The sequence below is a fragment of the Anomaloglossus baeobatrachus genome (assembly GCF_048569485.1).
Source record: "Anomaloglossus baeobatrachus isolate aAnoBae1 chromosome 5 unlocalized genomic scaffold, aAnoBae1.hap1 SUPER_5_unloc_8, whole genome shotgun sequence".
Taxonomy (NCBI): Eukaryota; Metazoa; Chordata; class Amphibia; order Anura; family Aromobatidae; genus Anomaloglossus; species Anomaloglossus baeobatrachus.
In genome coordinates this window covers 733696-749665 of record NW_027441812.1, presented here as the reverse complement: position 1 = coordinate 749665, position 15970 = coordinate 733696, and the positions used below count along the sequence as shown (strand labels likewise).

The 15970-nt window shown below is 43.4% G+C and overlaps 1 protein-coding gene across 1 annotated transcript in view; it reads right to left on the bottom strand.

The window, feature by feature from the left end:
- Nucleotides 1-268: 268 nt before the first annotated feature.
- The window catches only part of LOC142259332 (uncharacterized), a 68333-nt gene continuing 52631 nt past the window's right edge, over nt 269-15970 (bottom strand). The window contains 5 exon segments of the mRNA XM_075331798.1: nt 269-1249; nt 1252-2700; nt 5199-5312; nt 5396-5519; nt 5601-5762. Of these exon segments, the coding sequence (XP_075187913.1) occupies nt 1110-1249; nt 1252-2700; nt 5199-5312; nt 5396-5519; nt 5601-5762 (1989 nt within the window). The 3' untranslated portion in view covers nt 269-1109.

Below are 15970 nucleotides of genomic sequence, written 5' to 3'. Positions count from 1 at the left end.
TGTGGCTACTATTAATTCCATTGCATTCCAGCACCCTTGACTATATATGTAGATGCTATTGTGGTGCACTCCTTCCCTCCCTTTCTGCTACATATATTGAGCATTCCATAAGGTACTAAAAAATATATACTTTTATTATATTATATATCCCCTTCCTTTCCCCTTTTTCTTCCTTTATTTCTCTTTCTTTTTTCCAGTCGCCTCTTGGCTAATCCAATTGTATTATTCCTCATTTCCCTACTACAGCCACATAGTACACTGTTATCCATCCGTGTTATGATGATCACATCCATATAGTACTTTTGCAGGTAATGATTTTAACTTATAACTTCCCCCAGATATGATTTTTTGTCATACATGCTAGTAATTGCATCTCTTGTAACTAGTTAGAGCAACATGCTATTACCCTGAATTTACCGTTATATACAATAGTATTTTTAGTACTAGGTCTAATATACTACGTATTATTCCCTTACAATTTTATGGCTTTTGTCTCTATGTTACCGTTATTTACATAGTGGAGTGAAATCATTCTAATGGGTTCCACAGGCAATATCTACATTTGGTGAGCCCACTTCATTATCATCTATTCCCATTTTCATTATTTCTTTTTGTACCTTTTATCCTATTATCTGGCAGCCTGCTCCTTTCCGCCATCACCTGTTCACTTTTGTAACTACCAATTGTTGCTATTACACAGGCCTACCTCGTGTCACTATTTTTCTTCATTTGAAATTTGCTTTGCCTCTCTATTGTTAGGTAATACTACCATATTATAAATTATGTACCGTATATGTACAAGATGAGGTATATTGTGATTCCTGTAGTCGTTTTTGTTTCATTCATTACCAATTGTTATTTCTGACGAGATGTACTGTTGTACTGTAAAAATATTTACAAATGTTTGTATTACTACAACTTATGTACTATGATTGTTTATTTTTTTTATTTATCACTTTATATATAGATAAGTCCAGTCTGACGAAGGGCTGTTGGCTGAAACGTCAACTTTTTGTGGACAGTTCCATGCACAGCACTTTGAAATAATTTTTTTCAACAATAAAAATGAACACAGCATAATCTAAGTCTCTTTACTTCATTTGGGGTAGTCAGTGTGCTGGAATTCTCTCATTTGCCTTACTTTTTTTCGTACGAGCAACTGCTAATTGGTGATGCTGAGCCTTACTTGTACTCTGTTTTCCAATTAGACATTTCCCACATTCTGAACATGAAAATGGATTCTCCCTACGTGAATTTTCTGATGTGTAACAAGGGATGATTTCCGAATAAAACATTTCCCACACTCTGAACATGAAAATGGCTTCTCCCCTGTGTGAATTTTCTGATGTGTAACAAGGGATGATTTCTGAATAAAACATGTCCCACACTCTGAACATGAAAATGGCTTCTCCCCTGTGTGAATTTTCTGATGCATAACAAGTTTTGATTTCTGAATAAAACATTTACCACACTCTGAACATGAAAATGGCTTCTCCCCTGTGTGAACTTTCTGATGCGAAACAAGGTTTGATTTCTGAATAAAACATTTCCCACATTCTGTACATGAAAATGGCTTCTCCCCGGTGTGAACTTTCTGATGCCCAACAAGTTCTGATTTCCGAATAAAACATTTCCCACACTCTGAACATGAAAATGGCTTCTCCCCTGTGTGAATTTTCTGATGCATAACAAGTTTTGATTTCTGAATAAAACATTTACCACACTCTGAACATGAAAATGGCTTCTCCCCTGTGTGAACTTTCTGATGCGAAACAAGGTTTGATTTCTGAATAAAACATTTCCCACATTCTGTACATGAAAATGGCTTCTCCCCGGTGTGAACTTTCTGATGCCCAACAAGTTCTGATTTCCGAATAAAACATTTCCCACACTCTGAACATGAAAATGGCTTCTCCCCTTTGTGAATTTTCTGATGAGTAACAAGATGTGATTTCTGAATAAAACATTTTCCACACTCCGAACATGAAAATGGCTTCTCGCCTATGTGAATTTTTTGATGAGTAACAAGATGTGATTTATGACTAAAACATTTTCCACACTCTGAACATGAAAATGGCTTTTCCCCTTTGTGAATTTTCTGATGCGAAATAAGGTTTGATTTCTGAATAAAACATTTTCCACACTCCGAACATGAAAATGGCTTCTCCCCTATGTGAATTTTTTGATGAGTAACAAGATATGATTTATGACTAAAACATTTCCCACACTCTGAACATGAAAATGGCTTTTCCCCTTTGTGAATTTTCTGATGCATAACAAGATCTGATTTCCGAATAAAACATTTCCCACACTCTGAACATGAAAATGGCTTTTCCCCTGTGTGAGATCTTTGATGCCAAACAAGTTCGAATTTCTGAATAAAACATTTTCCACACTCTGAACATAAATATGGCTTCTCCCCTGTGTGAATTTTCTGATGCCTAACAAGGCCTGATTTCTCACTAAAACATTTTCCACACTCTGAACATGAAAATGACTTCTTCCCAGTGAGAGTTTTTTGATGATTGGAATTTTGGTCTTGTTTGAAAAGATCAGATGATATCGCTTTCCGATGAAGGACTGGAGGTATATTTGGGACAACATCATGCTCTTCATATGTATCATGTGTCATACAGTCATCATCTGTTATAAATTCTGAAGATATTAGAGAGCCATCTGAACTCCCAATACAGTCATCTGCTAAAAATAAACACAATGTTATTATTTTTTAATGATATCTTGAAAGTTAATTTATTTTTTTAAACCATAACATCAGAAATTAAATTAGGAAAAAATGTATTCTTAATCTGTTGGCCAATTTTGACATCTGTTACATCTTCGTTAATTCGGATCTCCCATTCCTAGCACAAGTTCTCTGGAATGTGCTACAGTAAATAATCTGTACTGTTGTTACAATATGACTGCATGATAATGAGGGACAAAGTGCTCCTATACTGTCCCTCACGCTAAGTGACCCTAAGCTATTCCTAACCTCTGGATTACCCCTGAAGATGGAGATGCTGGAGTCTCGTGTCTTACTATTCTGCTGATTAGATCTAATCTGTAATCCCCCAGGGAAGGAAGGGGTAGGAATATGATGGAAACACAGAATAAGACAGACGGGAAACACAGATTAAGACAGATGAAACACATTGCAAACTCACAGAAATAAACAGTGAAAGACTAAGGAGAAAAGCAAGAGCAGGAAGGCAGCAACAAAAAGACAACAAGGGTTAATACCACAACAGGTCACAGTAATAGTGCCCAATAACCACCCGTAAGTCTGGATCACAACACCTGACCAGAGCAGTATAGGTAAGCTATAGCTGGCATTAATGAAATAATCCAGCCAGTATATACAGGAGGGGAGCAAATTATACCTTCTCCTCTACAGCATGGGATCAAAGACATTAACAAGCAGCCCCGCAGAGAATAAGGGGTACTTTACACGCTGCGACATCGCTGCCGATATATCGTCGGGGTCTCGTCGTTAGTGACACACATCCGGCACCGGTAGCGACATCGCAGCGTGTAACACAAATGAGCGACGATCAACGATCGCAAAAACGTGCAAAATCGTTGCTCGTTGACAAGTTGTTCACTTCCATAATATCGGTGCTGCTGCAGGTCCGATTTTGTCTGTCGTTCCTGCGGCAGCACACATCGCTATGTGTGACGCCGCTGGAACGACAAACATCTCCTTACCTCCGTCCAACGGAAAAGGAGGAAGGAAGGAAGTGGGCGGCATGTTCCGGCCGCTCATCTCCTCCACTCCTTTTCTATTGGGCGGCGGTTCAGTGACGCTGTTGTGACGTTGCTGTGACGCTGAACGAACCGCCCCCTTAGAAAGGAGGTGGTTCGCCGGTCACAGCAACGTCGCAGAGCAGGTATGTGCGTGTGACGCTGCCGTAGCGATAATGTTCACTACGGCAGCGATCACCACATATCGGCCGTGTGACGGGGGCGGGTGCAATCTCACTCGACATCGCTAGCAAATGCTAGCAATGTTGCAGCGTGTAAAGTAACCCTTACTCTTGTTAGCCTGCCCAAGTCTATGGTTTGACGCCTGCATCTCCCTGCGCTGCTCACAGACATCAGAGAAGTTAACATGCAACGTACAAGAATCTATCATTTCCATAGATCCTGACGCCGCCATGACAGTTGGTAAAATCTGCAAAAATCTCCTTGCAACATTGATCCACAACAGACATTTTCAAAGAGATTTTTTTTTCGAAAATAAAATAGTTACAGACAGATGTCAGATATTTAACGGGGTTGTCCGGGACAACGATTGTGACGATGTACACTGAAAAATTACGTCAGGGACTGGAGTGAGATTTTTGGCATAGGGAATGCCGCAGTTTGTTAAGAATTAGAGAAGCGGTGGTATCACACCCTTGTTCTGGCCGAGCTTTGCTCATTTTGGCAAAGCTGATTAAAATTGTCGTGAACACACACACCAGCCTGTCTCCTCTTCACCTTTATACTTCTGCAATTAACACCTTTGGTCACATGACGTGATGTCGAAAAGGTTTTTAAGCAGTCCTATAATCAGCATATAAACACTGGGGCCCTTAGGAGAATGGGGGCCCTGTGAAATTGCCCAGTTTGCTCTCCCTTTCCACTAATGCCAGTCCTGCATGCCAGCCTGTCTTTTGTTCAGTTCATTTACACTCCTGCAATTAAGAGACCTTTGGTTACATCATGTCACATGACTTTGAAATCATCAAAGGTCCTTAAACAATCAACCTCAGAATACAACTGATGGGGACCCTAAGAGTGGGGATCCTGAGAAATTGCGCAGTTTGACTCCTCCCAACGTTGGCTCTGACTGTAACTAGGGCTTATTTTTGGAGTAAGGCTAATATTTCAACCATTCTCCAAAAATCCCATAAAATCATGCTAGGGCTTATTTTCGGTGTAGGTCGTCTTTTCAGGGAAACAGGGTATTAATTAATAATAATAATTTTATTCATTTATATAGCGCTATTAATTCCACAGCGCTTTACATACATTGGTATTCATGAACCCTCTGCAGGTTTTTGAGTTTCCTTCATAACAACATAGAGAAGGGACTAGAAACAAACAGCAGAAGAAGCAGAAGCAAAGAAAATACAGCTGAAAAAAACCCAGAGCAGAAAGCCTAAAAATGTAATCACAAAATGAGTGCAGAAAGTACATGAGTAGATATCTCTTACTGGATAGAGCCGGAGGAGACACATCCTGAGGAACATCGGGATCTTCTTGTTTACAGTCCTGTGGGAGAAGAGGACGGGGACATCTCTCTGGTGTTGTCCTCTTACTGGATAGAACTGGAGGAGACACATACAGGGACTGAATTCATTCCTTACATACAGATAATTATAGCCCGTGTGTATTTAGTCCTGTCTATTACCTGGTGATGTGAGGGGCTGGGGATCCTCCATCATGACGTCCTTGTACAGATCTTTGTGTCCTTCTAAATACTCCCACTCCTCCATGGAGAAATAGACGGTGACGTCCTGACACCTTATAGGAACCTGACACATACAATGATACCGTCACCCCCGATCCCTTCATAGCGTTACTGTATAATGTCCCAGCATTCCCAGCAGTGTCACCTCTCCAGTCAGCAGCTCAATCATCTTGTAGGTGAGTTCTAGGATCTTCTGGTCATTGATGTCCTCATGTATCGGGGGGTGAGGTGGAGGCCCCGTGATTGGGCTCAGGGGTCTTCCCCATCCCTCAGACACAGGGGCCTGACAGCGCTCACTAGAGGTCTTCTTCACTACTGTGTAATCCTGGTTATGGAGAGACACAGTAATAAATCTCACTCCAGACATTTCCAGAGTCCTCACCTCTCCAGTTCTGTCCATCTGTTATTCCCATAGATAAGAATGATGTAATGTGACGTCATCAGAATCTCTCACCTCTCCAGTAAGCCGGAAGAGGATCTCTAGGGTGAGGTGTAATATCCTCTCCGCCATCTTGTCCCTGTCCATATCCATCCTTCACGGGGCAATCAGGAGAATTCTCTTATATAGAATAAATCCACTGAGAGGATCCGATATTGTAAGGACCTGAATGGGAAGGAGATGAGCCCATATGGAAAATTAATGGAGATAAGGGACGTGAGATATCATTTGAGTAGGAAAAAAAATTCAACATGAAATGTGCTATGTAAGTAGTAAAACCGACCGATAAAAGTAGCACATTATCTTTATAAAAAAAAACCCCACAATCCTTCATACGACAATCTGAATGGAAAAATAAAAGAGTAATTGCTCTCGGAATAAAGGCCCCGTCACACACAGACATAAATCTTTGGCAGATCTGTGGTTGAAAATACAAAAGTGCAAAAATAAATAATTTCCCAGTTTTTCGGTTAAGAACGGGGAATGGAATTAGGATTCGATGTATTCTTGTGTCTTACGGAAGAAGAGGGGCCACACATGTCGTACGGATCTGTGCACTCGCTGACGCACACAATTTACCACCCATTTCTTGTATGAAGGCAGCAAAATAGTGAAAATTATCCCAATTATAAAATGTGCCCACATTATATTTCACTCCTAAACTAGAAAAATTATGTAAATAAAGTTTAGATATTCTAAACTGGTTTCGGTGCTCGTAGACTTTAACCCCTTAACGACCGCGGGCAGTAAAATTAAGTCCCAGCTGTCATAGTGTTAATTCCCTCTTGCTGCTGCCGGCAGCTGGCGGAGATAGGCGCACATCTCAGCTGATTTGTACAGCTGAGATGTGTGCCTAGGAGGTACGATGCCTGTTAACCCATAAATGGCGCTGTCAAAATGACAGACCCAGTATAATCGCAATCTCCATAAAACTTTACTCATAGGCCTCCACCGGAGGTCACGTGACCTGATAATGTGGATCTGATGGTTGTCAGGGTAGTATAGGTCCTATGATGACTTCTGTAGCTCACATGACTTAGGCTATGTGTGTACGTGTGCGTAATTCATGCAGTTACGCTGCGCTTTGTAGCTCAGCGTAACTGCATGCGTCCTGCGTCCCCTGCACAGTCTATGGAGATTGTGCAGGGGCCGTGCGCACATGGCATATTAGAACACAGCGATTCAGCTGCTGCCCGAATCGCTGCGTTCTAAGAAGTGACATGTCACTTCTTCCGTGCGCTATGCCGGCAGCCCCTGCTCTGTCTATGGCAGGAGCTGCAGGCAGAGCGCACGTTCTCGCCGGCACCATGCGCTTCAGAACGGAGCTTTTCAGCTGCGCTCTGAAGCGCACCTTTTAGGTGCAGTGCAGAGCGCACACGTGCGCACATAGCCTTAGGTCCTGTAACAAGCAGCCAAGTACTGCAGGTTACAGGAGATCAGTATTTTTCCTGATCTGACCGCTGCTGTTCGGATCGGGAGACATGAATAAGTGATCAGACTGCTGATCCTTATAGCCCCCTAGGGGAACTAGTAAAATAAAAATAAGTAAAAAATAAAGTTTTCAAAAATAAAAAAAAAAAACCCTTAAAGTTAAACTCACGCTCCTTTCACCCCATTGACAATGAAAGGGTTAAAAAAAATTAAAAATATACACACATTTGGTATCGCCGCGTTCAGAAAGGCCTGATCTACCAAAATATCAAACCAATTCATCTGATTGATAACATAGCGGCAAAAATGGCAAACGCCAAAATTACGTTTTTTGGTTGCTGTAAATTTTGAACAAAATGCGATAACAGGCGATCAAACTGTGGTATCTGTGCAAAAAGGTACCATTAAAAACATAAGCTCGAGACACAAAAAATAAGCTGTCACTGAGCCATAGATCATGGGAACACTATGGGTTGCGGAAAATGGCGCAAAATGTGCACCACTTTTTTAGACAAACTTTTGATTTTTTTAGCCCCTTAGATAAAAGTAAACCTATTCATGTTTGAGGTCTACGAACTTGTACCAACCTCAGGCAACACACCGACACATCCGATTTTCTATATAGTAAACACAGAGAATAAAATATCTGAAAAACAATCATGCAATCACACTTTTTTTTGCATTTTTTCTGCATTTGGAATTTTTTTCCTGTTTTCCAGTACACTATATGGTAAAATTCATGGATTCATTGAAAATTAGAACTTGTTCCACAAAAAACAAGCCCCACATGGCAAAATTGACTGAAAAATAAAAAAGTTACAGCTCTCAGAAGAAGGGGAGTGAAAAAAACAATAAAACCCCCCCGAAAAATTGGCCGGAGGTGAAGGGGTTAAGCATCCGGGTCATCTGACTCCTACTCTGCAGTGATGTTCTACAATCTCATTACATAGCAGTGCATCTATACACAAACATGTAGCAACGGAGAGGAAATCCGTCCATCTCTACATAAGGCAGATACAGTTTATTACTGCCTCTGCCTTCTCGGTCACTATATACACAGCTCTGCGGTGCAATGCAGCTGGAACAGCAAGGGACCTGACACTGACACAGATCTCTGTGTGAGAGCCCAGACACCATCGGTACTTGTCAACTGTAATTGTTTGGGGTCTGGTAAGTTCGATTTTTCTTTTGGGGGGTCAGTCTGCTTTCTTTGATGAAGAGTCCTGCTGTATTCTTTAACTTTTTTAGATGCTTCGACACTTCCCTATGGAAACGCAACTAAGGCTTATTTTTAGAGTAGGGCTTATATTTTAATTATAGTATAGTCAAAAAAGCATTAAAAAAATCCCACTAGGGCTTAATTTCCGGGTAGGTCTTATTTTCAAGGTGGAAAGAGCTGACTGTGCTTCCTCTCCCATACACAGAGGCCATGTGGTCACTGCTAAGAAGTAAATTAAAAATACTTAAATACTGAACTGACCCCCCCCCCCCCCGACCCCCACCCTCGGAATATGTGAGATATAGGAAAATACTACTGTGAATCCAAACCTCCGTTATTAGCCCTGATAGGGCAGTAAGACCCCTTTTCCAGAAACCACTATAGATAATACAGTTTAATTTGTCACGATGACCTGCAGACTCTCCCGTGACTTTTACACAAGAACCAGCTTGTACCGGGCACAACTATGATTTTATTACTAATAAACAAGCTGCTAAGCACAATTATTGCTACATTCAGCATATTGATCAGAAACTGCAGATGTCACGCGTAATATTAGATCATACTTATTAGATCATGATGGACTATGCCTAACACGTCCACACATACACGTCTACACACCTACCTGTGTATAAATATGAGAGTGATTTGTTCCATAAACTTATGGTATTTGCATTTTTACCCAGGCTCATTATTGACTCTGCGTCAATTGCATTCGGACTGCAGTCTTACCATCCAATTTGGCTACCATCCAATATATCTAAATGATCTGATTTAGACCAACCTGACAGCCCCGACCAGGTAAAAATCTGCCATATATACAAAATAAGAAGTGTTACAAAATAGCTAAGAAATATTTACATGTGGTTATAAACATATAATATGACTGTGTCCGGCTTTCAGTCATAGGGATGGCCCCGATGAGGTTTTAGTCATTGCTCAGTATACACTGATCAGTGGTTGTATACGTGCTCTCACCACTAAGGCTGCTTCCACACATCCGTTTTTTGCCGTCAGGCACAATATGTCGAAAAACGGATAAAACGGATCCGGTGACGGATCTGTTTTATTCCCCATTGACTTGTATTAACGCCGGATTGTGTCGGATGGCCTTGTGTTGCATGCGGCGACCGCCGAATCCGGCGAATTCTCTTGGTCCGGCTGCCGGAAAGGACGCAGCATGCAGCGTTTTTGTCTCCAGCAAAAAAACAGACCAAGACGGATCCGGCACCATCCGGGATGTTGTATAATGGAAGCCTATGGGCGCCGGATCCGGCGTCATCCGGAAAAAAAACGCATTCCAGTGATGGATCCGTTTTTTAATCTGAGCATGCTCAGATGAGATGTGAATTCATTTCTGGCCTCCCTCTGTCTGCCGGTCTCTCTCCATCTCTGTAGATGTCGGTCTCTCCCTCTCAACCCCTCTTTCATACTCACCGATAACGGGTGCGGCGCTGCACAGCTGTCACATTGCTCTGGCGACATCTCCTGCTTTTGAAAATGCCGGCCGCTCATTATTCCATCTCGAATTCACTGCTTCCACCGCCCACTGGCGCCCATGATTGGTTGCATTCAGATGCGACCCCACGCTGAGTGACAGCTGTCTCACTGCAACCAATCACAGCCGCCGGTGGGCGGGTCTATGTAGTGCAGTACAATAAATAATTTAAAAAAAATCGGCGTGTGCCCCCCCCCCCAATTTTGATAACAGCCAGGATAAAGCCACACGGGTGAAGGCTGGTATTCTCAGGATAGGGAGCCCCACGTTATGGGGAGCCCCCCCAGCCTAAAAATATCAGCCAGCAGCCACCCAGAATTGCCGCATCTATTAGATGCGACAGTCCGGGGACTCTACCCGGCTCATCCCGAATTACCCTGGTGCGGTGACAATTGGGGTAATAAGGAGTTAATAGCAGTCCATAGCTGCCAGAAAGTCCTAGGTTAATCATGGCAGGCATCTATGAGACACCCACAATGATTAACCTGTAAGTGAAAGTAAATAAACACATACCACCGAAAAAAATCCTTTATTGGAAATAAAAGGCAAAAAAACCACCCTCTTTCACCACTTTATTAAAATCCCCAAATACCCCTTCAGGTCCGACGTAATCCACAGAGGTCCCACGACGCTTTCAGCTCTGCTACATCGGAAGCTGACAGAGAGCGGCCACAGACCGTGATCGCTCTCTGTCAGCTCCACGTAGCAACTGAAGTGAGTCGTGCTGTCAGCGGTGGCGTCACTCAGGTAGTGTCGGTGAGTGCGGTGATGATGGGTGCGGTAGTGCCTGTGTGTGTGCGGTGATGATGGGAGCGGTAGTGCCTGTGTGTGTGCGGTGATGATGGGGGCGGTAGTGCCTGTGTGTGTGTGGTGATGATGGGAGCGGTAGCACCTGCGTGTGTGCGGTCATGATAGCTGCGGTAGTGCCTGTGTGTGTGTGGTCATGATAGCTGCGGTAGTGCCTGTGTGTGTGTGGTCATGATAGCTGCGGTAGTGCCTGTGTGTGTGGTGATGATGGGTGCGGTAGTGCCTGCATGTGTGCGATGATGAATGGGGCGGTAGTGCCTGCGTGTGTGCAATGATGATGGGGGCAGTAGTGCCGATGTGTGTGCTGTGATGATGGGGGCGGTAGTGCTGGGGTGTGCGGTGATGATGGGGTCGGTAGTGCCAGGGTGTGCGGTGATGATGGGGGTCGTAGTGCCGGGGTGTGCGGTGATGAAGGGAGCGGTAGTGCCGGGGTGTGTGGTGATGATGAAGTCTCTCCCTCTTCTTTTGACATGAAAAAGAAAAAAAAAACAAAAACGGATCAGTTTTTTACTGGCTCCGTCGCATCAGTTTTTATACAATCTGCGACGGATCTGTTGCATCAGGCACAAACCGGATTGTGCCTGATGGCAAAAAACGGATGTGTGAAAGCAGCCTAATTGACAGCAGGTTCCAATGCTGAGCGTCTGTCAGTCACTGCGGGGGGCAGGGGATATGTGGTAATAACAGACATTGCCCTTATTTTCCCACCAGTATCGCTCGACATCAGCAATAAAAACTCGATGCTGAAGTTGGTTTCTTATTGGTCCAGTTTCTTATTTGGGGTTGAAGTTGTTTCTTATTTGAATTTTTTTCTATTTTTCTTTTTACAGGTTTAACAACAAACGTAAAAAATATTCACGATAATATAATACAATACAGCGAGGAGCCCGGATGTGAATACACTTAAAAGCAGCAACAAAAATTATAAAACTGGCACAAAAAATGGGCATCAAAGTGGGCAGCAAAGGGCGTTTTGGAAAGGGTTAAATGACCTTGGGTCACTGATCTCACACCACCATTATATAGTGATGTCTCGCATCAAATTCAGGTCACTCCAGCCCGGCCCAAATGGGTCCTGGGCATCAGAACTGGCAGCAAAGTGAGCAAATAGCCAATTTTACAGACGTGAATAAGTAACTGGGGTTCTGTAAAGTTCACTTCCGGCTGATGTAAATGGGTTTGTGTCACTAATTAGTAATCACAAAGGGAAAGCCGCCATTGTTCTCTGATTTCAGTCTATTCTCAAATTATTATGGCTTTACCTATATAGATCAGTGATCAAAAGGCCATTTAACCCTTTCCACAACGCCCTTCGGTGCCACTTTGATGCCTATTTTTGTACCAGTTTTATCATTTTTGTTGCTGCTTTTCAGTGTATTCACATCCGGGCTCCGCACTGCAGGGGATTATATTGTTCTTATTTTTTATTTTTGTTGCTAAAAACCGTGAAAAAAAAAAAAAATTGCCGAATAAGAAACCAACTTCAGCCTCATCATGAAAGCAAAAACAATAAAGACGACAGGAACATGAAAATGAAGCCGAGGAAATCACGAGAAAAGATGCAACATTTACTTGAATATCTGAACAAGGAAAAAGATTTTCACAGATCTTTAACCCCTTTATGACAGCCTTACAGATTAAAACGGTGGCAGAAAAAGGTACTTATTCTGATCCGCTGTTTCAAAACGACGGCAAGAAATAAAATGTATACCGACCCCTAGCATCGAAAAATCTCCATGGTTTCAGCTACCGGGGGGTAGCTAAGACCCTGGAGATCACGATTCAGGCTGAAAAAAATGATTTATCTCCCACCTGGCAAAATCAATCATGACAGATGGGAGATAAATCTCCTCCCTCGGTCCTCCGATGTGGCCAAAGTGCCCCCCCAGTCCCACGCCCCCACCCGATCATCTAAAATGTCCGGCGCGCACACTGCGCTCATCCTCCTCCTCGGAGTTCTGTCACATCTGACATGTTAGATGCAACTTCAAAGTTCTCCCCATGTCCTGCCAAGTCACCCCCCTGTCATTCCCCGGGCTCCCGTTACCTCCTGCAGTGACGATCCCCCACGATTCCTCCTCTTCCTTCTCAGAAGATCCTGGCCACATGCGCAGAGCGGCTCTCAGCCGTCTCCCTAATAGTAGTGACACTGAGCTTACTGCAGCTCACACTGCCATGCTGTGGACCCAAGGAGTGTGAGTGCAGCTCACTGCAACCACACTCTTCACATGGAGGGTTTGCACTTCCAGAAAATGGGGGATATGTTCTCTGAGTGTGCCCCCCATATTCTGGAAGGTCCAGAGTCGTCATAGGACCTCCAAAATGGATTACGGCAGACCGGATTTTTTTTTTCTTTTCAATAAATTGGTGAAGGAGGGAATGTGAGAGAATCTTTTGTTTTTTACTACTGACTAGGTTAGTGATGTCGGGTATCTGAAAGACGCCATGACATCATACCCTAACCTCAACAACCCCATTTATTACCCCATTTGCCACCACACCAGGGCAACGGGAAGAGCCGTGCGACGCACCAGGATTAGCGCATCTAATGTATGCGCCACTTCTGGGCGGCTGCGGCCTGCTATTTTTAGGCTGGGAAGGGCCAAATAACCATAGTTCTTTCCACCCTGAGAATACCAGACCCCAGCTATCCACTATACCCTGGCTGGTAATCCAATTTGGGGGGGACCCCACTTTATTTTTATTTTTTTATAAATAATTAAAAAAAAACAGCATGGAGACACCTCCATTTTGGATTACCAGCTAAGGTGAAGCTGTTTTTTTTGGGGGGGGGGCTAAATACAAGGTTAAACACAATTTAGTGCCACATGAAAGCTACTAAAGGGTGCCAGCTTAGAATATGAAAGGGGGTGGGACATTATATATGTGTTTGACATCTATTTATCTAGCCAGCCATCCATCCATCCATCCTAGCTTATTGGGCTATGTGCCCACGATCAGGACTTGCAGCGGTTTGGACGCAGAGTGTTTTGACTGAGATGATGTGCAGTACAAGCGCAGTGGTGGGATGTTTAGAAATATCCTGCCCACTGTGCTTCTTTTCTCTGCAGCATAAACTGACCAGCGGTGCGGCTTCCTGAGACGCAGGATGTCAGTTTATGATGTGGAGATGAGTGTGTTCTTCGCAGGGAGAATAAAGTCCGCAGCGGCCTGAACCCGGATCGTGAGCACGGGCAGCTGCATTCTCGTGTGGACAACACTGGCATCTGCGCAGAAGGGCTGACACTGTGTCTTAGATGCAGTGTCAACGAATCGTGGGGACACAGCCTAAGAGTGAGAAATTTGGCACTACAGCAACATTTTTGGGAACTATCTGCTCACTATACCCCTGAATAAAATTATTGAGTGGTCTAGTGTCCAAAATGGGGTCACTTTTAGAGGTTTCCACTGTATAGGTACCTTAGGGGCCCTGCAAATGCAACATAGTTCCCGCAATTTATTTAAACATTTCCAAAATTCGCATAGTGCTCCTTCTGTTCCGAGCTCTCCTGTTTGTCCAAATAGAGTTTTTTTGGCCACATGTGGGGTATCACTGAGCTCTTAACAATTTGTATAACAAACTGTGAGGTCTACTTTTTGGTGTTTCCTCTTGAAAAAGTGAGAAATTTGGTTCTAAAGCAACATTTTTGTTAAAAAAAAAAGAAAATTTTCAATATGATGAGCTAAGGTTATCAAATTCTGTGAAGTACCTGTGGGTTTAAAATGCTCAATATACCCCTGGATAAAAACCTTGAGGGGTTTAGTTTTCAGAATGGGGTCACATATGGGAAGCTCTAATGTTGAGGTATATCAGGGGCTCTCCAAACGCGACATGGAGTTTGCTAATGATTCAGCAAATTTTACAGTCAAATGGCGCCTCTTCCCTTCCGAGCCCTGCCATGTTCCCAAACAGTTGATTTCCATCACATATGAGGTATCTGCCTACTCAGGAGACATTGCACAATAAATTTTATGGTGCAATTTTCCTATTACCCTTGTGAATACAGTGGAACCTCGTTTAATGACTAACCCAGTTACCAAGTATTTTGCTTAATGAGCAAAGCTTGCTGTAAATTTGTAACTCAGTTTGCAAGCAAGCTTGGCCGTACGAGCAAAATACTCACTGCACACACTTCCGGGTCTGTACATCCACCGCGCTCTAACCCGCTCTTGCAGTCCGCACAAACACGCACATACACACACGTTATGCTCACATTACCTTCCGTTCCATCGCCGGCCTCATGGTTCTTGTAGTTCGCCACTACAGGATGTGTATCGGGTAACCATCGAGACGATGGTGGAACTTCCGCTGTCAGCCGCTACTCAAAGGCAGCGCGCTGGCCAATCAGAGTCAAGTGGTTGCTGCCTTTGACATCAGCGCTCTGGCAGCGGAAGTTCCTACCTCATCGCAATGGTTACCCGATACATATCTTGTACTGGTGAATTGCAAAATCCAGGAGGCCGTCGATGGAATGGAAGGTAAGGTGAGAAAAATATATGTGTGTGTGTGTGTGTGTTTGTACGTGTGTGTAATGGCACAACAGGGGACCAGGATGGGAGATTTAACAAGTTGTGGGACGAATTGTCTGAGCTTGCATTATTTCCTATAGGAAATCTTGCTTTGCTGAATGAGTAACTTGGTTAACAAGCACAGTCCCAGAGCGGATTGTTCTCGTTAACCGAGGTTCCACTGTAAAAGCTATCTGGATACCCTTGTGAAAAAAGCTATCTGGTTGAAGTAATAATTTTGTGGTTAATTTTTTTTTTTTTTATTTTCACGGCTCAACGTTATAAAATTCTGTGAAGCCTGCGGGGATCAAAGTGCTCGCAAATCATCAAGAGAAATTCCTCGAGGGGTCAAGAATCCAGAATGGGGTCACTTGTGGGGGGTTTCTGCTGTTTAGGTACCTTAGGGGCCCTACAAACACTACATGGGACCCACAATCTATTTCAGCCAAATTTGCGATCCACAATTCTAATATTGCTCCTTTCATTCCAAGCCCTTCCATTTATCCAAACAGAGGTTTCTGACCACATGTGGGGTATCACCGCGCTCAAGAGAAAGTGGGGAACAAACCGTGGGGTCCACTTTTTGGCGTTACCTCTCGAAACCTGTCAAAG